The sequence below is a fragment of the Mirounga leonina genome, unplaced genomic scaffold, assembly GCF_011800145.1.
Source record: "Mirounga leonina isolate KUSES-001 unplaced genomic scaffold, KU_Mleo_1.0 Mir_173, whole genome shotgun sequence".
NCBI classification, from domain to species: Eukaryota; Metazoa; Chordata; class Mammalia; order Carnivora; family Phocidae; genus Mirounga; species Mirounga leonina.
Genome location: NW_023270447.1, coordinates 80602112 through 80623341, shown reverse-complemented (window position 1 = coordinate 80623341; position 21230 = coordinate 80602112). Strand labels below are relative to the sequence as shown.

At 56.9% G+C, this 21230-nt stretch overlaps 1 protein-coding gene across 1 annotated transcript in view; it reads right to left on the bottom strand.

Moving 5' to 3' along the window:
* Window positions 1-19793, bottom strand: part of IFFO2 (intermediate filament family orphan 2) — a 47816-nt gene extending 28023 nt beyond the window's left edge. The window contains exon 1 of the mRNA XM_035019650.1: window positions 18845-19793. Coding sequence (XP_034875541.1) covers window positions 18845-19509 — 665 coding nt within the window. The 5' untranslated portion in view covers window positions 19510-19793. The remainder of the gene's footprint in view (window positions 1-18844) is intronic.
* Window positions 19794-21230: the final 1437 nt, after the last annotated feature.

Genomic DNA, 21230 nt, shown 5'->3' with positions numbered 1-21230 from the left:
ATTGGGGCGGCATTCTGCCCCCTGCCCCCAAGGAGCAACGTGTTGGGAGATCAGGTCCATCTGGGAAATGGGCCCGACACCTCTCTTCCCAAAGGGTAGAGGTTTTCCCACCTAGTGTGTGATGAGCCCTGGAGCAAGCAGCCTCATGCTAGCCCGGGGCAAGATAAAACAGCATCCCCCATGGCACCTCCAGCTCCCGGTGTGCCAAGCCACCTCACACCTGCAATGCTTTTGCATGTGTTATACACTCTGCCCAGAAGGCTCTGTTCTACATGCCTCCTTTGTCATCTCTCTCTCTCCCCTCTTCATCCTATACCAACGTCAGGACCTAGTTTATATGCCCCCTCCTCCCGGAAGTCTTCCCTGACTCTTTGGTCAAGGTCAAGTGCCCTCCTTCTGTACTCCAAAAGTCCCAGTCACTTGCTACTCAGGTGGTCTCCCTATTTAACTCTCGTAAGATCAGGCCAGTCTCTGGCTCCCAACTGCAACTCCAGAGCCCAGCAAGGGCCCTGGAACAGTAGGCACCAAAAAATGTTTCCTGGATAAAGGGTGCATTGAGTGTCACCTCCAGGGCCTTTCTTGGGACACCCAATCTGGAGTCAGTGCAGCACTGATTCACTGTGTGGCCTTGGGCATGACCTCCCTGCCTGCCCCTTACCAGCCTCAGTTTCCCAACCTCCACAGTCCCTGCCACCTCTCCTCCCCCAATGCTCTTCTCTCACCTGGTCACCTGGGCCTACCTCCCGCAGGACAAACGACAGGACGGTGAGCTCACAGCTCTCTACCCCCAGGACTTTGCCCTTCTGCTCAGGCCCAGCCAAGCCCCCAAAGATGCTCCACCCCACTCCCCTCCCCAGCATCAGGCACTCTTAGCAGCTCTCAGATGCTGGGGTTCCAGCTGTTGCTCAAGCCCAGAAGCCAGCAGGGGTTCTGAGCACCCAGGCCAAAAAGCAGGAGGCCGGGGGGGGGGGGGCAGTTCTGAGCCCAGGAGGCTGGGGAGGCCCCACCCAGAGTTATGTTTACAGCTTGGAGGAAAAAACAGCAACTCCCAAGGCTATTTTAGAAACCTAATGTGCACTTTGGGTCTCCAGTTGTTTATTTCAAGTGACTGTGCCGCCCCCCAGGTAAGTGCAAAGCACTGTGGGTCTGCAGCTCCGTGTAACCCCCCCCAAAGCCACATCACTCACTGGGAGCGCTGTGCACCCCGAGCAGCCCTGGGCCCGCGGCCTCAGAGTCCAAGTTACCCTTAACATCTGCAGCCTGCACAAGTAAGGGGCTGAAGCCAAGGAGAGCCCACCGGACAGGAGTTGGCATTTATACCAAGGCTCTGCAGCCTTGAGCAAGTCCCCTCTCCAGGCCTTGGTCTCCTCATCCATGAAATGGGGGACAATGACCCCCACCAGGGTTATATGAGGACGAGCAAGCACAGCAGATTCCATGTGTGCAAAAAAGAAAGAAATCTCCAAACGTGGGATCCCAGGATGTCAGAAAGGGATGCTCTGAACTCCAGGTCATTCATCAATGGGAAGTCTGAAGCTCAGATGGTTAAATGACATGTCCAAGGTCACACAGCCAGACAGCAGCAGAGCAGGGACCGGAACCCAGAACCTGGATGCTTCCTTGCCACGCTGCGGTAAGGGGAGGAAGACATTCCTAAGCAATCGCCAGGGAGGAAGGAGGGAAGAGTGACACGGACCTAGGAAGCCAATTACACGTGGGGCTTGTGCCACTGAGGCTGGGTTGGGGCAGACACTGCCTGTGTGTACAGCATCCTAATTGTTCCAACTGGCCGGACAGGTGATTAGTCTGCCACCGTCTGCACCACAAGGGATTAGTGACTAAACGCAGCTCGAGGGGACAGACCCATTGCTTAATACCAGCCCCTGTCGTCATGCGGGCCCAGCCAGTGAGGAGGGCACTGGGACACGCGTACGCGCACACGCACACACACACACACACACACACACAATGTCCCTCTTGCCCATCCGTGGGGCTGGGCAACCCCTCTCAGAGGACAGAGAGGTCAGCTCCCCCAAGGACAGAGGGGAAAGAAATGGAGCAGACACCCGGAGAAGCTGCTATGACAGTAAAGCCTCTGGGGAGCTCCTTACTGGAGCCTCTAGTTTCTGCTGATAGGGAAACTGAGGCTCACAGAGAGGAGGTGACTTGTCCAAGGTCACATAATCAAAATAGCTCACATCATGAAGTGGTAGTTTGTGATGGGCACTATTAACTCATTCAGTCCTCACGACAGGCTTAGGAGGTGGGTGCTTATTACTCTGCCCATTTTACAGATGACGAAACTGAGGCCCAGAGAGGGGAAGTGACTTGTGCAAGATCAGAGTTCGAAAGTGGTAGAGAGCCAGGACTCGAATCCAGGCAGTCTGGCTCCAGTGCCCAAGCGCACGATGCCAGACTCCCCTACTGACCCTTATGGAGTGGCAAATGCTGGATTAGAACATAGTCTCTCCCATCCCAAAACCTGGGCTCCTGTCTCTGTGCCAGCTGGCTTCATTAATAGGAGGGAGAAGGTCAGAAAGAATGTATCTCAGTCTCCCAGGGGTCGGAATGGAGCCTGAGTTGCATCACCTCCAAACCGCAAGGGCAAAGTGCTGAGGCTTCCATGCCGACCTGCCGGGCTGGGCCCAGCTTGGCCCTGACCATGTGGCCCCCGAAGTAAGGCTCCCACAGCCCTGGCTTAGCCTCCAGAGCCAACCGATGGGCAGGGAATCCTTTAGAGACCAGAGATCCTCCAAAGGGGGTCCCCCAAGCATTGCTCAGATCCTGCCAGGTGCCCAGCCAAGGAGGAAGCAGACGGTCACCATCCCCAGCCCTGCCAAGGAACCAGCAGGCTTCTCTTCGCAGCTCAAAGCCTCTCTGCTCCCTGAGACTTGCCCCCGCCCCCCCAGCCACACAACTCCTGGCCCAAACCGAGCAAGAAGCCGAAAAAAGAGACGGTCCAAGACAGAGGGACAAGAAGGAGCAGGATGGGAAGGGATGAGGCCCTTCACACAGCTCCCTTGCCCCTCACCTCAAAACACTTGGACATCAGACAGACAGACTCGGCCACCTCCAAGCTGATGACCTAGTAGAAGTGGCTTTACCTCTCTGAGCCCTGGTTTCCTCGTCTGGGAAATGCGGGCAGCCACAGTTCCTACCTCCCAGGTTGCGGGAATGGCACAAGATGGTGAACACCAAGTATCATCTTAGTGAGGGGGCCCCCCTTCCGGCTGCTGGGGGTTGGTTCGAGGTCCAGCGTCCGAGGCTTGGCTGGGACGTGCCATTCTTCCCTGCAGACAGTACATCCTCTGGGCTCCCCACCCCCGCCCTGGGAGGGGGGCGCTGTCCGGTATCCAGACTCTCTAAGTGCCTGGCAGATAGTAGGTCCTCAACTGGTATTTACTAGATGAATCACCTTGGGAGCTGGAGCCATGGGGTAGAGCAGCGAGAGGGCCTGGGTGCGAGTCCTGCCCCTCCACCTGCACTGACTCACTGTGTGACCCTGGGCCCGTCCCAGCACCTCTCTGGACCTCACTGCCCGAGGAAGCTCTGACCGCCCCCCCAGGAGCTCCGGCTCTCCCTCCTCTTGCCTCTGGGAAACCCGTAGGCCAGTCACCCCCGGGGCAGCCTGCCCAGAGGTGAGCCCCTTCCCAGCAGGCCTGGCTTCCTAGGGACAGACAGCTGAGTGCACGTCCCCTGTAAGCCAACAAAGGCAGCAGGCAGGCTTCCTCCTGGTGACTTTGCCTGGGGACAGATGGAGCACGGTGTGGCGTCTGTCAAGCCAGATGGCCTGGTCGGCCTGAGGGGCCCGGACACCAGCTGGGTGTCCAGCCCCAGCAGGCAGAGCTGCTTAACCCCTTCTTGTCCCAGGCACAGGACTTAGCATCCCCTTGGTAACTCAGTCACTGCGGTACACTCGGGCTTCATGCCCTCCACCCCTGGAGGTGAGTGGCCTCCCTGAGGCCAAAAGGGAGTCAGGGAGGCAGTGGGGTGAGAGGGAGCCATGGGACAGGGGGGAGTGGAGGAGGCGCCGCCACTGGGCCCAGAGGGCAACCCAAAGGGCAAGCAGGGGAGGGCACTGATTCCTGGCCGGGGAGCTGAGAGGAGCTGAGGGGAGCTGCGCAGAGCCAGCCGCTTTGCTTCCAGGACACCCATATGGGGCAGGGACTGCCAGGCCAGAAGGCCACCAGCCACTTTATCGGGCCGGAAAACCCACTCCCCGGCCCAAGCCCCAGAATCAGCACTGCCCTGGGAAAGAGGAGACCCAACTCCACCAGGCTGGCTCAATGGCCCTCGACATGTTGCTCAACCTCTCTGGGCCTCAGTTTCCCCATCAGGAAAGGTGGAGCCAGAGTGATCCCTGGGCTCCAGGGCCACGTCCAGCTCCAAGGGTTCCATGACTCCGGGAGAAGGCATGTGCCACCCTCCCAGCAATTGGTGGGATCCCAAAGGGACCAGCCAGATCCTTCCTAAACCAAGAGAATGCCCTAACAAGTGTGCATTGAGTCAGGAGGGCCTTTAGGAGGGAAGAGGGTAAGCTTAGGGGCTCAGAGGGGAGTGGTGCTGTCTTCCCCAGGAGGTTGATGCCCACCCCATTCCCCTACTCCATGGAAGGCTACACAGGGGAATGCAGCAAATGGGATTATGGCTAGAGACCAGGAAGCATTTTCCAATGGAAAAAGCTACAAGGCACTTCCAGGGGAAGACCCTGGAATGCCCTCCCTAAGCAGTAAGATCTCTAGTAGGATCTGCAAAGGTCCCAACCTCAAGGCGAGGGAGGACCAGATGACTTCTGGAGACCCCTGGGGGAGAGCAAGCTGGTGTCCACAAGAAGTAAAGCAGGGCCTCAGAGTCTCTGCACTCAGGTGCCCGGCCAATCTGGTGTTCCAGACGGGCTGTCATCTTGGGGCAGAGCATGGCCAAGCTCAGCTCCAGCCCGAGACTGGCACACTGATCCAACAGGCATCTTTGGGTGTCTTTCAGGACAGAGGCTGCAGAAAAATCCAGAAAATCCCCAAGACCACATCAAAATAGGCAAGGAGGCAGGGCTGGGCAAGAGGACTGCCAGCCAGGAGTGGAGCCTCAGCATGGCAGAGGCGAGAACACAGGGCCGGGGGGCCACAGACCTGGCCCTGAGACCTAGCTCTGCCAGCAAGTTGCTGTGCAACCTGGGGCAAGTCACTGCCCGTCTCTGAAGTGTGTGTTGGGGGAGAAACAAAACATCTGTCAGGACTCTTGCAGCGCTGATTTAACAGTCATTTGGCAAGCTGGCTAGGAACAGGAGTCTGCCTTTCTGGCCCATGCAGCATCATTGTCGGGGCCCAAGCACAGGGCCTGCAAACGGATGGATGGGTAGATGGATGGATGATCAAGTGGGGTAATTCCTAAAAAAGAAGAGCAGAAGGTCCTAGGCGTCCCCTGGGATGATTCCTTACACTTGCCCACAAGACCTCCTTGGATCACTTTCCCACAACTACAGACCCTCCAGCAACCAATCCCCTTCTCTATTTTAAACATACATGTGCACATATCTACCTGTGCATACTTGAATTCGCAACACATGCTCCAAGCACAGTGGCCCAGCTCTGAGCCCTGAGGACAGAAGCTCTGGACCCCCAAAGCCATGAGACTCAACTGCTCCAGCCATCCCCCAGGCCATCGTGGCTTTCTGAAGTGCACGCCCGAAGCTGGGTTTGAAATGACATGCAACAGCAGTGGACCCCAGTGGTGATCTTTAAAGCCAGAGAGACCCACGTTCCCACACCAGCTCTGCCCACTTTCTAGCTGTTACAAACAGCAGGTCACTCCACCTGCCAAGACTCTGTGTCCTCATCTGTGCGATGGGCATGACTACAGTCACCCTTCAAGAGAACACGTCCATGAAGTTTTGAACCGCACTGGGCATAAGAGATGCTCTTGGGAAACCAAGCGCTGAGCGTTCTGGGATAATGAGATCCCGGCTTCCTTCTTGGAGGAGCTGAGGGTGAGCCACGCCTCCCAGGGCTTCTCTGCCTGAGCCCTGCAATCCCTTCCATCTCCTTCCCCACCTTGGGGGGGTGATGTGCCTGGGCTCAAAGGCAGAAGCTACAAAGCAGCCTTTGTCTCGGATGAAACTCTAAACCAGCTGCCCTGACGTCACCCCTGGAAAAACAATGCTAACATGGCCTTCGACGTCACCTCTCTGCCAAGGTCTGGGAGCGCGCGCTTCCCCCCAAGGCCCCACAGAGGCAATCTGTGGGCCGGACCAGAATCCAGAAACCATCCTCCCGTGGCATTACAGAGTTCCAGAAGGAAGAGTAGCTGCCCCCCTCCCCCACTGCTGAGAGGCCGGGGGGCGGGGGGTGACAGACTCGAATCCCTGTCTACCAGCTCCTCCATCTCAGCCCAGGGACTGGGGCTGGGAATGTGCGGCCCATTGCCCAGCCTGGAAGACTGAGCCTGTGAGTGTGGCAGGAAGTAGTCTGGAAGAATCTGCCAGACTCCGATTAAAATCCCAGCTCTGGGGCGCCTGGGTGGCTCAGTTGGTTAAGCTACTGCCTTCAGCTCAGGTCATGATCCTGGAGTCCTGGGATCGAGTCCCGCATCGGGCTCCCGGCTCGGCGGGGAGCCTGCTTCTCCCTCTGACCCTATCCCCTCTCATGCTGTTTCTCTCTCTCTCTCTCAAATAAATAAATAAATAAAATCTTTAAAAAAAAAAAAAAAAATCCCAGCTCTGCCCTTGCTTCACGGTGAGAACTCAGGCCAGGGATGTGACCTCCTGAGGCTGCCTCCACATCCATACAAGGAGTCTGGGACTGAGACGACCCTTCCTCCAGGCAGCAGGAACAGGGACACACTCCCCCGTCCAACAAGGCCACTGAGAGCCAAAGGCTCTAGGCAACACACTGTGCTGGATGGCCTTGAATGCTAGGTCCTGCCCTACCAATGACCCTGCGTTGACAATCTGCTGGGGAGGAGACGGGATGTGACCTCCTCCTTGCTGGTCAGGCAGGCGGCTTTGCTGGGGAAAGAAGTGCCCTGAACACAAAAGGCCAGTCTGTAGCCAGAAGGGGGAGGGGGTAGGCAGTTCTTACTTATGGGGCCTGGGACAGAAGGGACAGAACCATAACAGCTAGGGGGTCAGCACCCCACTCAGGACCTGGCATGCCCTATTTTGCTGAACCTTCATTACAACCTTGTGAGTTCAGGGTGTCATCCCCATTTTACAGATGAGAGACCTGAGGCTCAGGGTGGTCTCAATTCAGAGTCAGAGCTCCCACCCAAGTGAAAGCCGATGGGCTTATTATGCCTTAAGGCACAGAAAGGAACAGCCTATGAATTGGGGGTCCCCTGAACTTACCAGTAGCCTGCTGAGCTAGGGCCTCAATTTTCCCAGCTTGGAAAAGTCCTGATGTTTTAAACGTCAGTATTTTCTTTGAAGACAAGTGTAGAGCCAAGCACAAACTATTAAGACTCTCCCAATAAACCTGTACAAACGCAAAAAGGACTATTTGTCAGCCACATCCCCAGAGCGGGGATCTCCATGGGGCTGGGGGACCCGGCTTTCCAGTTCACACAACTCCAGCTCTGAAGGCAAAATTCTCCGACCTTCCCACTCCAGGGCTCACCCCAGAGAAAAGAGGGATGGGAACGGCCCTGCCTGGGCAAGGCTTTTCGATAGCACTGGGGGAATCTTGTCATCCTGTTTACACAAGGGGAAACTGAGGCACAGAGAAATGACACAGTGGAGCACACGGTGGCAGACAGGGACTGTTAGGCAGTCAGTCAACACCCTAAGACCGCCAGGCTGAGGCCAGAGAAGTGCCTTTTGTTGTAAGCAGACAAGCCTAAGGCACCCTCCGATGTGTCCTCCGCAGGCCGACAGAGGCTCATCTGCACCGGGACCTGGAAACTGGCTCAGGGGCAGGGCTCAGTCTCTGTGGATGCCACCTCACAGGCTCTGAGGCTTCTTCATCCCAAGAGCCCCAGCCTTCGGGAGTTTTCAAAACCCCTCCTTAAATGACTGTCAGACCTGGGAAGGATCCCTTAGAGCTCAGGGTTTCAAAGGAAACCCAACTCTACTCTGTGACCTCAAGGGAGCTGCTCTCCTTCTCTGGGCCTCAGTTTTCTCATCTGAAAATGGTCATAGGTATGTGCATGGGGGTGGAGAGAAAAATATAAAACACTGAGGGATGAACTCTCAGAAGGTCTTTTTCAAAGACAAAGGCACATCTCATCTGCCGCGACAGGGGAATGATGCTGCCTGGAAGCAGGGGGATGGACCGGCTGACCTCGGAGAGCCCCTCACTGGGGGGTAAGATGAAGTCACAGGTCTGAGGGAGCAGGGACAGGCAGGGCGGGCAGGCCCGGGAGGTAAGGCAAGCAGCCTAGCCTCCCGGGCCCCAAGCCCCTCTCCGTGTCTAATCCTAGGCTCATCTTTGATGGGGGCTGGGAGCTGGGGGCTGAGGTCTCCCTTGACCAGTGTTGACCTCCAAGACCCAACAGCTATCCCTTTCAGCAGGGAGCCTCTCCTGCGCCCCACAATGATATACAAGGGGTAGTACAAAGGGGTCTGGGGTGGCCGAAGGCAGGGTCCTGACCCCAAGGGCTCCAAGTCTGCACGGTGCAGACCAAGGCTCCCAGACACACGTGTGCACATACAGACTCACAAAGCCCCAGCAGCAGACAAAAGAGCCCCCCACAGAGGCCTGGCATCAGGAGGGCAGAGGGACAGGAACAGGAACCCCCTCACAGCCCTCCCCTGCCTCACACAGGGGACAGGGAGGTGAGAACCAGCCATAGCAAGTGAAGACCAAAACAAGAAAGAAGGGAAGGGGGGAGAGAAGAGAGGATGAGAGGCAGCAAAACAGAACAAAGAGCGCCAAGAAGGGCAGGAGGAGGGAGGGAGGACGAGAAAGGGAAGAAGAATGGGCAGGCAGGCTAGGTCCTGCCTGAGCAGCAGGCTCTGGACTGCGCGCTGGCACGGCAACCTCACCTCCAGGCCTTTGCACAAGCTGTTCTCTCTACCTGGAGCACCCTTCCCTTCTCTTCCACTCTTACTAGACCTCCGAAACACAACGCAGGTGACACCTCCTCCAGGAAGCCTTCCTTGACTGGCCCTAAGCTGGCTCAGGCATCTTTCACAACTCCTGGGTTTCGAGCACTGCAGGGTCCCACCCAGAGCTCCAAGGCTCTCTGGTCCTGTGGTCTGACTTTGCAACGAGCTTTCCCCAAAGCTATTCCAGTCAGTCTCCCCCCACCGCCCAGCATGGCCTTCTGCCCATTATCATAGCAGGCCAGGGGCAAAGAGGAGGAGCGGACAGGGGGCCTGGGAAGATATACCAACCCTGCCCTGAGAGGAGTCTGTCTGCCAGGGAATTTCACAAGGTCCACTTAGACCAGTGGCTCTTCCCCTCCCCCAAGACGGCAAACAGGCGGCAGCGAGCCAAGTACCGTCTTAAATAACCCAAGTAATAAAAATGGCCAGTTAAGAGGGCGGAAGGCAGTGTCTCCACTGTGGGGGCGTCTCTCCATCGAGCAGCAGATGAGCGGGGGGCTGTGTGAATGGGAACATCCCGAAGTCAGAGCACGCAGGCCGGAGTGCGCTGAGCCAGCGTCTCAGAGAGAGCTCCGAGACAGCCCCCACCCAGTGCAGCCTTGGGGGGGGGGGGGACTCCTGTCCAAGCCAGGTTCCAAAGGCCATTCGACCCAAATCCCACCCCTGCTCTCTCCCCAGAGCCCCCAGCCTCACTTAATAACTGCGATGGCAGCTGCTAACCTCTGAGCCCTGCCATCCCGTTCACCCTCCCTGCCACCCACGCACAGGACCGTCCCCCTTTCTCAGAGAAGTAAACGACGCTCTCAAGTTCACGCAGCCGAGAAGCAGCAGACACACTCTTCAACTTCCTCCCTTCCCAGCTTCCAACTTGCACACAAACGCTCCACTCCAAGCTGTCGAGTTTTGCAGGTTTCTGTCCAACATCCCAGCAGAGCTTGTCCCAGGACCCAGGGGCCGCATGAATGTAAAAGCAAGGGAGGACGGGATATCTCCTGGGGCTTCGAGGAGCCCCAGGCTGCAAGGGAAGCTGGGGGCGGGGGGGGGGGGGGGGAGGAAACAGCCTCCTGCGTAGGCAGGACCCAGGCTTCTAATCATTTCGACCCCAAGGGCAAACACTTGACAGTTTATAAAGTGCTTCCACAGACATCGATCGCTTCATTTCATCTCGCAAACAGCTCAATGAGGTCAGAAGTACTATCCCCATTTCACAGAAGCGAAAACTGAGGCTCAGAGCACAGAAGCTACGTGCAGTGGGCATGCCCCTTCCTGGGTACAGCAATAAAAGGCTCAATCTGGAGCCTGACTTCCTGGATGAAACCTTCGCTTCCCACCTGCTAGCGGCATCTGGGCTCAGTTCTGTCAATGTCTCTGTGGCTCCGTTTCATTCTCTAAAACGGGGTTAATGACAGTATCCAACGCACAGGGTTATTATGAGGTCACATGAATCAAACGTCCCTAAACTGCTTTGAATGCAGCCTGACAAAGAGTAAATGCTACATAAATATTTGTTTCATTAATTAGTTAATATTTATTATGCCCTTACTGTGCACAGGTACTGAGCAGGTACCTGCCACACGGCTTTGTCACATGTGCCTGTGTCCCCAGACTCTGCGCTCCTGAGGGCAGGGGCTATGTCTGCTCTACCCCAGTGCCCAGCACAGGACCTGGCTCACGGCCCAGGCCCAGCCACTGTCGGGAGAAGAGAACCTCAGCTTCTCAGACATCCACACCCAGCAGGCTCAGCTTCCCCAACAAGAGGCACGGAACGACTATAACAAGTTCCCTGCACCCAGGCAAGGTTCACGGACCCAAACAAAAGCACCAGTTCAGGAGACCCAACCCCAGGGTGGAGGGCAGTTTCCCTCCAGGCACCAGATGCCTGTTGCTCTCTCCTGCTTGTTATCAGCTCCTGAGAAATCCCTGGCTGCTGCCCTGGGCACGCGTTAGGTGCCAGGCATGATCAAAAGAGCCTTAACTGAGAATCTGAGACCCACATCCAGCCCCGGCTTTGCTGTGTGACTGGGAGCAAGTTACTCTTCTGCTCTGAGCCTGGGTTTCCATCTACAGAGTTGGCACAAGATTTGAAGCTGATCATGTGGAAAGTGCCAGCCAGGTGATAACCCATGCTCCCTGCCCCGCCCCCATTCCTCCCCCTGCCAGGCCCACCAGCCTCGGTGTGCCACCCTCTGTGGCTGACCAGGAACTCCCCCCAACCCAGGGTCCGGTCCCCCACTAGGATCACCTCCAGAGAGCAGGGGGGCTGGACTGCCCTCTATGGTGGCCCGGGAGGCTCATCTGCCTGCCATTGCCAGTGACTCACTGGTTTCTCAAGAAATCATTACTGTCAAGTGACAGCAGGAGGTCTTCCCGGCATAGCAGCTGCCTCCTGTTCTGCCACCTGTGGTCGTCATATTGTGACAGGCGCTGGGGAGACCCCATGCCTCAGCCTGCCTCCTCACCCTGGACCCGCCTTCGGCAGCCCTCCGGTGGCATGGAACCTGGCCAGCCTGTCCCCGCTAGGAAGAACACTGAACCTGGGGTCTAGAGACCCAGACCACGCTTGCCGCAAGATCTGGGGCAGAGGTCTTCCACCTCTCAGAACCTGTCACCTTGGCTCAGTGGGTTGAGCTTCCAGTTTTTGGTTTCAGCTCAGGTCATGATCTCAGCGTCCTGAGATCGAGCACCACATCAGGCTCTATACTGAGCATGGAGTCTGCTTGTCCCTCTCCCTCTGTTCCTTCCCCCCCTCTCTCTCTCTTTCTCTCTTTCTCTCTCTCTCAAATAAATAAAAAATCTTTTAAAGAGAAAACAAATAACCTCTCACCTGTAAGATGGGCATAATTGATTCCCACCTCTTGGGGTTGTCTGATAATTAAATCTCACCACTTACTTAAAGAAGTCATCACAGAGCCCAGCACATAGTAGTTGCTCAGTCAATGGTGGCTATTAAGTCACTATGATTTATTTTTAAACCTTTTTCAAAATGCTTTCTCCATTACTTCAGGTGATTTTTACAGCAACCCTGGGAAGCAGAACTCATGAGGAAACGTATCCCCATTTTATAGAGTGACAAACTGAGGTACAAAAGATTATATGGTGTGCAGATTCCAGACCACTCCGACAAAGTTACAGAGAGAACAGGATTCACAGGGCACTGGGCAGGCCCATCTTCCCACCACCCCCATTCCCAGGTGGGCAACCAGAAGCTAAGGTCACACCGCAGGCAAGCCAGGACCATGGCCTCACAGGGCTCTAGCTGCCCCGTGCCACCAGCCAGGGGCTCAGTCAGGCCATAGACCCTCAAGGGGACCAGAGGCATTCACCAGGTTTACTGCTGGGTGACAACTACCGTCTCTTGTACCAGGAACTAGGGTAAGTAACCACATCCTGCCCAGGAAGCCAAATGCCCCGTGCCCACTGGAGGTAGGAAATCCTCACCAGCATCCCCCCCCACCCCCGCCAATCTGGCCCAGAATCCTCTAAGCACCACACAACCAGCAATGCCCAGAGGCTACATGACACCCTGATGCTGCTGGCAAAGGCATGGACCACCCTCCCTCTAGCTTCCAGCCTGGTTCTTGACTTCTGCCCACTTCACGAAGCCAGCCGCACTCACCCCTGAGGACACCCGCACATCTGCCCTGTGAAATCTTGTCATGTAACTCTTGTAGAACTTCCCCATTTATAAAGTGCCATAGCTGCGTGAGCCCATTTACCCTGTCCACAACTTTGGGACACAGATGAGGAAACGGAGACCCAGAGAGGCAAAGTGACTAACCCAACATGGCTCAGCTTTTAACTCCTATGCCAGCAGCCCAGCATCTGGCACCAGGTGATGGGTATTGTTCAAATTTGTTAAAACTGATGTGTGGGGGGACCGGAGGGTGGGTCTCCTGACTCCAAATCCAGACCCTTCCCTCCAGGAGCTGTGAGCGCCTGGATGTACAGCCTGTGTCGACCATCTGTGTCGTGTGGGCCTTACATTCCCCCAGCTACACTGGGGGCCTACCAGCACGCAGCAGCCCGGCACAGCGCCCTCCCTCACTGCAAGATGCTTGCTCAGCATGGACTCGGGCCAGGCCCGGGCTGGGCTCTGCCAGTACACAGACCGGGAGCCGGCCCCCACAAGCTTACAGTCGGTGGGGGAGCCGACCTCCCAGGCCACGGGGGATCAGGGTGTGGCCTGCTGTGATGGCGAAGGCAGTGGGCGCTCAGAACACCTGATGGAAGAAGGTCAAGGAAGACCAACGCATCCTGATGCTGAGCAGAGGGGACAGCAGCACCTCCTTCCCTGCACCAGGCCTCCAGGCATCCATGACACGGGAAATCAAGAGAACACCAGCCCGGCGTCGCCTCCCCGATGTGATCAAAAGCCAGGACTCCCAAGGCAAAGTCCACAGCCTGCGGTGTCCCTGACACACGGTACAGTTTAAATCGATTCCCCTAGAAGTCAACGCATCTCCTTGCGGCAAAGAGCGTGTTCACATTCTGGGTCTCCCCTTCTATGTCCTTCAAATACTGACACGTGTGCGGAGGCGGGCCACGGGCCGAGAGAGGCTGAGAGCGTGTGAGCCCGGGTGTGCGTGTGCACGTATGTGTGTGTGTGTGTGTGTCTGTGTGCTGTGCTGGGGGGGCCCAGGGGCCTCGCATCCGGTGGCCAAGGCAAAAGCCCCGCCTCACATTCCTCAGGGAAGGAATCTTCAGCGTCAGCTGTCTCCCGGCTTCCTGCTTCCCTTTCTTTTCTGGGACCTCATTCCCCTGCCTTTGGCTTGAGGCTCTGAAAATCCCTCCCAAATATGTCCCCAAAGAGAATGCCAGCACAGCCAAGAGACTCTGGGGCACTGAGAGGCTGGATGGAGGGGGTTTGTGTGTTTCTTTCAACGGAGGTTGGAAGAAAGGGCGGGGGGTGGGGGGTTGGCCAGAGATTTCCGGAGGCACAAATCAACTGCTAAGAGTAGAAGAACACCCTCCTTAGATGCTGGACAAAGAAGTAGCCCTTTTTCTCTCCACCCTCAACACTATGTCTGGCGCCTTCCACGGGACAGAGAGAGCTGCGACGTGTCCTGAAATGGATGTGCTGGGCAGTCCAGCACGGTGCCGGGAAATCCCTATAAAATGAAGGGAACAGACATTGCGGGGAGCCACGAGAGGGGACCTACCCGGAGCCTACCAAGCCCCAGGTGCCTTATCACAGGACCTCATTCGTTCTTCCCCGATTCCTAGGGGAGCAAAGTTCTTCCCCTTCTTTTACAGAAAGTGATGGCTCCAGCGGCTCAGAGAGGTTAAGCAATTGCCCGAAGTCACACGGAGAGCGGCAGAGCCAAGATTTGAACCCTTCTCCCACCATCCCACGCTGCCTCCCAGGAAAATCAGAAATAAAGAATCCGTATCGGTGACAGCTTCAGGAATAACAGAAGTGGCAGGAAACGATGCCTTGCAACCAGCTTTCCGGGGCAGTCTTCTGGCTTTGGGGCACTCAGGGGCCAGCACGCACCTGCTGAAGGGCCTCCCAGGGCGTGATGGGGAAAGGCAGGGGACACTCCAGCTGGCTCACCCACCAGCCCTTTTTGGAGCTCTTCATTCAGGCCGCCAGCCCAGCCCCTTCCGGCTCGTGATCAGAAATAGCTGTGACAAAAATCCCTCCCATCCCTGAAAGTAGCTTTTTAAAAAATGCTTAAAGGCAGACACACAAAAAGGTGGAGCAAACTCTACCAAACCCCAGCCGAGGGCAGATGATGGGAGCATCACCTCAGAGTAGTGGGAAAGCTTTCAACGGCAGGCAAGGTCTTCCCAACTTGGCTTTGTGGGTCAGCTCCCTCTGGGCCTCAGTTTCCCCACCTCAAAAATGAAAGTAACTCAGCTAAATCAGCAATTTCTCTCTCTCTCTCTCTCTCTTTCTTTTTCTAAGCTGTAGAACCCTGTTTTCCAATGGAACCTTCCTCAGAAAACCAGTCTGGCAGTCGGGGAAATAGAGCTGCTATGGTTGATGGGGGCCAAATCCCAAGTGCTCAGCACCACCACTCACTGTCCCTAGAATTGCCCCGAGGCACCCAGCTCTGGATCCCCGGGTTCCAAAGGGCCCCTCTGGGAACCATCAGGCTAAATGATCACTGTGGTCCCTCCTGGCTCTCAAGCAAAGTTCCGGATCACCCAACCACCAAGGAAAAACAAACCAAGCCCTTCATGCTGACTTGAGTCAGGGGTGCAGACACTTGGCAACCTGCAGGGGGCGGGGAGGGAAACCCAGACAGTTCCAAACCATACTGGGCCTGGGGCAGGAGTGGGGGGAGGACTGCCAGTCCGTGAGGCAGGAAGAACAGCCCTGCCCCAGACCCCTTTGAGTCACAGACCAAAGTATAGGGCAAGTTGGGAGGGATCACCAAAAGGAACCCCCTCCTGTAAAGGTGGAGGATCTAAGGCTCAGAGAGGGCAGCAATTGGCCTGAGGTCACACAGCACCTAGTACCAGAGCCTGACCTGGAGTCTGGGTCTCTGAGAAACGATGCAGAGAAATCCCCACTCGTTTAAAGTTCAGGCAGACTCAGCAGGAATCTCCAGGGAAAAGCCCCCAGCTTGCAAACTCAGAATAGGACATTTTGGTGGCACTGGGTGGTGACAGGACAGAGATGTTTGTTTTGGTTTCCAAATCAACGCTTGACAACCTTGTCGACGGTACAGTTTGGGCAACCACATTTCCCTCATGGTAAAGAGCTCAGAGCTGGTCGGCCCAAGGGAAAACCAGAGCCGTAGTGAACAGGGCCCAGGGCCCAGGGCCCAGGTCAGCGGCTCTGGTTTGGGTTGGTGGTGTTTCCAAAGCACTGTTCTCATACCACTAATGGCACCCGAGATGATGTGAGGGGGTATAGGAGTGACTCCTCACATTTAAATTCTCCTGACGGCATAGGTGGACCAATAAACAAACTGTCCTGTCTGCAGAGCGGAAAATTATTCACCAGTCTAAAGGAATGTAGTAGTGAAACATGCTACAACGTGGATGAACCTCCAAAACATTATCTAAGTGAAATAAGCCAGACACAAAAGTGTAATTGCATTGATATGAAGTGTCCAGAAAAGGCAAATCTAGAGAAACTTCTCTCATGGACAGGGGACCAGAAGTGGGCTGGGAGCTCAAACTCAAGACTGTATTTTGTCAAAGCTGGGAAGACCTTTTGAGATCATCTAGCCCAGCAGTTTTTAAATTTTTTTCTTTTCAGTTGTTGAGATGCCTGCCCTCCTCCTGAAAGCAAATTCTCACAAGAAACCCAAATACAGAAACAAGTAAAAACAGAATGTCACTGGTATACATTTATACTGTAAGTTCACATACAGAACAGTGACCTATTCTGAACTCCATCAGTAAAGTTGATGAGGCTATTTTGATTCATTAACATTTAAAACTGGACCCACGGATGACAGCACCATATTGCGTTTAATTCTATCTCCAGTTTTGGCTGCAGCGTTTCACGAAAATCCTGACTCACACAGATAAGTGGCTACAAATGGGAATGGTTTTTAGCGGTTTGCTCTGCAATCTCAGAGTACTCTTCAGACAAATAGAGAAGGCAGGCGGGGTGGCTTTAACTTGAGGCCAACTACTAACAAGTTAGCAATTAACAATGAGTTGACATTAAGAACTTAAAAGTGAGCACGTTTTTATAACCCTATTAACACTGTAACATAATTTAAAATATTAAGTCTTACAGAATAGTCAAGGAACCCCAAGACCATCTCCAAGGAAGCCTGGGGTTTCAAGGAGCACAGTGCTAGCCCACTCACCCCCCTCACTTTACAGACAGGGAAACGGAGTCCCAAAGAAGGGAGTACACTTGCTTTGGAAAAATCCAACTTGAGCCCTGAACTGACTTCGGAAAAGATGCACCTCCCCAGTTCACCAAAAAATGGAGGAAGAGAAGGCGCTCACACAGCCCAGGGGACGGGAGGAGGGGCACCCACACTCCACCTGCCCCAGCAGTGCCCGTCTCATTCCAGGCCAGCGCCAGAAGCTGACATCACACCCCACACCCTGGGTGCAACTTGAACAGAGCGTTGCTCAACACCAACCTATCTCCCTCTGAGATTGGGCACGGTTTTTCCATCTCCTGAGTAGCCAGGTCCAAAAAGAACACACAATAAAATAAACACAGCAGAAGCCTGAGGCCTGACGACACAATCAACAGTGGGAGACAGAAGGGCCCATCCCTCTGTGTTTCACCATTGAGAGTAAGTGCCTGCTCCCCTACCCCACCCCAGCGAAGCTTCCCTCAGAGACAGGTAGCCTCCCCCTGGCCACGGCGGGGCACCAGGCCATTCTCAAGTCCTCACGAGAAGACGGGCCCAGGAGAGTGGCTCGTCCCCAGCGGGGTGTAAGACCTCCCCACAGAGAGCCAGGCCCTGTGTGAGAGAGACCCAAGACTCTCCTCTCGGGACCTCAGCTCCATGCTGGCCTGACAGAGCCTATCATCTTTAATAACATCAACTGATTACTCTATCCCTTCCAAAAAGCACCACCGACCTACTCTCCCCTTCTGCAACTGGGGATAGATTTTATTATTCTTATCTGTCTAATGAGCAAATAGGTTTCCAAATGGTCCAACAATCTCCCTGGCAGGTGATGGAGGAGACCCATGCCCCGCTCCCTGAGCAGACCTCTGTGCTCATGTGAGCACCAGGACTCAAGGGCCTTCTCACAACACCCTCCAAGCCCTAGAGTTTGGAGCCGAGGCTCCCAATGCAGAGTTGCCCATGCCTGGGACAGCAGAGGGTCCTGCCCCCACCCAGGCCTGCAAGGCTACAGACAGACCCCTCTCCTCTTATTGGAAGCTAGCCATCAGTCCTGTCAGCCAGGATGCGGGCAGGAAGCAGCGTCAGTTTCCCAGCTGGGGAATAGGGACCTGGCAAGAATGCTCAGGCCAGTCCTGCAGGCAGTCTGCCCTGCACACTAGCCAGAGATGGTGGTCTGGGTCCAATCAACATCCAGTCTTCAGCCCAAGGTTCTCTCCTCCTGTGCGCCTTTAGGGCTGCGTCTGTTGGCACTCAATAAGCCATGACGGTAGGGGGTGGGGGGAAGAGGGGTGAAGAGAGGGGTTTTTGAAAGCCTGTGGCCAGTCTGATGGTAGTCTGGTTATCCAGACCTACCAACGGGACCTTGCAGAGCTGGAGCAAGATGGCAGACTCTGGCCCTAGTGGGTAGGGACAGATTTACCCATTTTCAAACACATGATCTCATTTCATTCAAGGGACAAAAAAAAAAGAAAAAAAAAAGCCAGTGGGTCGGTTAAGAGTTTCTTCTTTTCACCCATGGAGGGAGGGGAGCCCACCTCCTACATCCTTGGGGAAATACCTATGGGAGACAAACTAGCCAAAAGTCGTTCAATTCACTAGTTTGAATCCTGGTTTCGCCACTATCGGCCAAGCCCCCTTTGGCAAGCCCCTTCCATCGCTGTGCCTCAGTTTTCTCATCTACAAAATGGGGATAAGAATGCCTTACACTCTGCGTTGGTGTGAGGATTAAATGAGATCCCATAAAACACCAGCGGTCATTATGTCACCTAGAAAACAACCGGCCCCGACCAATGACAGCACCGACGTGTCCCCTATGGTAGTAAGCACCCGCCCCCATTCTTGGAACTAGTAAGTGAGTTTTCCAAGCGTGTGTAGGGCGCTATGCAAACACAGCTTCCAGCACACCTGCTAGGACCAGCTGGCCGCCCCCAGCCCCTCCCGAACGCACGCATTCCGCGGCCTCCCGGACCTGGACGCCCCCTCCCCAGGAGCCGCTGGGTGGGGGGAAGGGCAGGTCCCCACTCACCTCCGCTTGTACTCGTCGCGCTCGCGCTTCACCTTGGCCAGCACGTTGTAGAGCGCGCGTATCTCAGGCGTGATGGTGTCGATCTGCACGCCCACGCCGTCGGGGTGCACCCACGACACGCCCGGGCCCTGCACAGTCTCCACGCCGCCGCCGCCCGTGCGCCGCACCTGCGTGTAGCTCCAGATGGTCCCGGGCAGGCGGCCGTAGTGCTGCGGGTGCGAGCCGCCGCCGGGGGGCAGGCCGCCCAGGGCCACGGTGTTGGCGTTGGCGCCCGCCGTCGCGCCGCTGCCGCTGCCGTGCCCCGCGCCGGGCGCTGGCGGCCGCAGCAGCTCGGGCCCGGTCTGCACGGCCTGCTCTCGGGAGAAGGTCTTGTAGCGCAGCCGCCGCTCGCGCTCGCTCTGCTGCTGCTCCAGCTGCTTCTCCAGCAGCCGGTTGCGCCGCTCCAGCTCGTGCACCTTGGCCAGGAAGCAGCGGAAGCGCACGTTGAGCCCCTTCAGGAGGTGGATGTTGGAGCCCAGGTCGTCCCGCAGTGCCGCCGTCACCGGCGACGGCCCCGGCCCGGCCCCGCCGCCGCCACCGCCACCGCCGGGGCAGCTCCCGCCGCCGCCGCCCGGCGGGCAGCCGAAGGCCAAGGCCATCTCCCCGAACAGCAGCGAGTTCACCATGCGCCGGCTGCGCGGCTCAGGGCCCCGGGCCCGCGGCTCCAGGTGCGGCTCCAGCTCCGGGCAGGGCTCCCGGCGCGGCCGGGCCAGGGCGGGCGCGGGCTCCAGCGCGGCCGGCCGGGCGGTTCCAGATGCGCGCCAGATGCGGCCTCCGCAGAGACGGCGGACCGGACCGCCCCCTGGATGTGGGCGCCGAGGCGAGGGACGGGACTCGGGCCGCGGTGGAGGCCGCGAAGGCTGCGTGAGGTGGTGCGGGCCGTGGGTCCCAGCGCCGCGGCTGTCAGAGACGCTGTGGAGGCGCCGCGGGAGCGGCGCGCAGAGGACTCTCGGCCGGCACTGCCCCTCTGCGGCGGGCCCCGCCCACTGCAGACACAGGCCCCGCCCTCGCCCTCGCCCCGCCCATCCCGCCTCCCTCTGCGGCGCTCCCGGAGCCCCAGGCCCCGCCCCCGAGGCCCGCAGCGCCGGGGCCCGCCCACCAGCCCGTGGCTCCGCCCACTCCCGCTCTCCGCCGCTTTCTGGGCTGGGTAGACCCGCTGTCTGCAGCTCTGGCTCCGCCCAGCTCCCGGCTGGACCACGCCCTCTCCCGCGCCGGGTCCTGCCGCCCGGCGCGGCTCGGATGCTTTGCGTAGGGACGCGGACCGCAGAGCTGCACCAGGCCCGCGGTTAGCTGGAACCGCCGCAGAGTCAGCCCGGCCCCTTAAAGGGGCCGGCAGCCTGAGCAGCGCACGTTTCCCCGTTAGGGCGCCCCTTCCCCCCACGTCCTCTAACAAGGAGGCTCCGCTTCTCTCCTATCCCCACCCCGATCCCCCGGCCCTAAATTCCCAAGGCGTGTCCTGGAAGGGCTGGGGGGCCATGGCGTCCGAAGATGCATCCGCACCCCACCCCCACTCCAACCTGGGGCGGCCTAGATCGACCTTCCCGGGATAAGGCAGCGTTTCCGCCGGCACGTTCCCCACGTGGTGGACCCGGGCAGGCTCCTCCACCGCTTGCCCCCACCTATAGGCGCGAGCTTGTAGTCCCGAGATCGGCTTGGGCACTGCCGAGCCCGCCGGTCATCGGGCCCACCGAGGCGCCGCGCCGAGTGGCGGGTGGGGGAGGGGGGGAGACTGAATGAAGACCCTCCCAGAATATGACACCCAAAAGCTCAGCCTGGGCTGCTGCCCCTCCCAGCCCTGAAAGACCACCTCCCCACCACTGCACACTCACACGCTGAGATGCAGGGGACCCCACAGCTGGGGTACATTTCATCCAACCACTTAGGGGGCAGCATGCGGGCGGAACCAGTCGGGGGCTGAGCCAACCCGAGGATTCAATCATTCATTCGTTCGTTCATTCAATCTTTTCAGATCTACCACCCGGAAGACCCAAGTTCTCCAGCCTCCTGGAGTCTCTTGAACCAAATCGCAAATATCTATCATTATTTTCTTAATGATAATAATAGTTCTCATTATTGAGCGCTTCCTGTATGTCAGGTGCCATACATAGTTATTATCCCCATTTTACAGAGCAGGTCACTGAGACCAGAAGAGTAACAAGCCATCCCAAAGCACATGCTCTAACCCGCAATCCTACACTGCCGGCCTCTTGCGCATTTTCCCGTTTGATCCTCTCCATAAACCTCAGAGGGGAGGTGACCCATACCTTTGAATGCCTGTGGCTTTCGCTGTGTATACTTCATCAGACATGTGGCATGTTCCAGATTCTTCCAGCTGCATTTTTTGAAT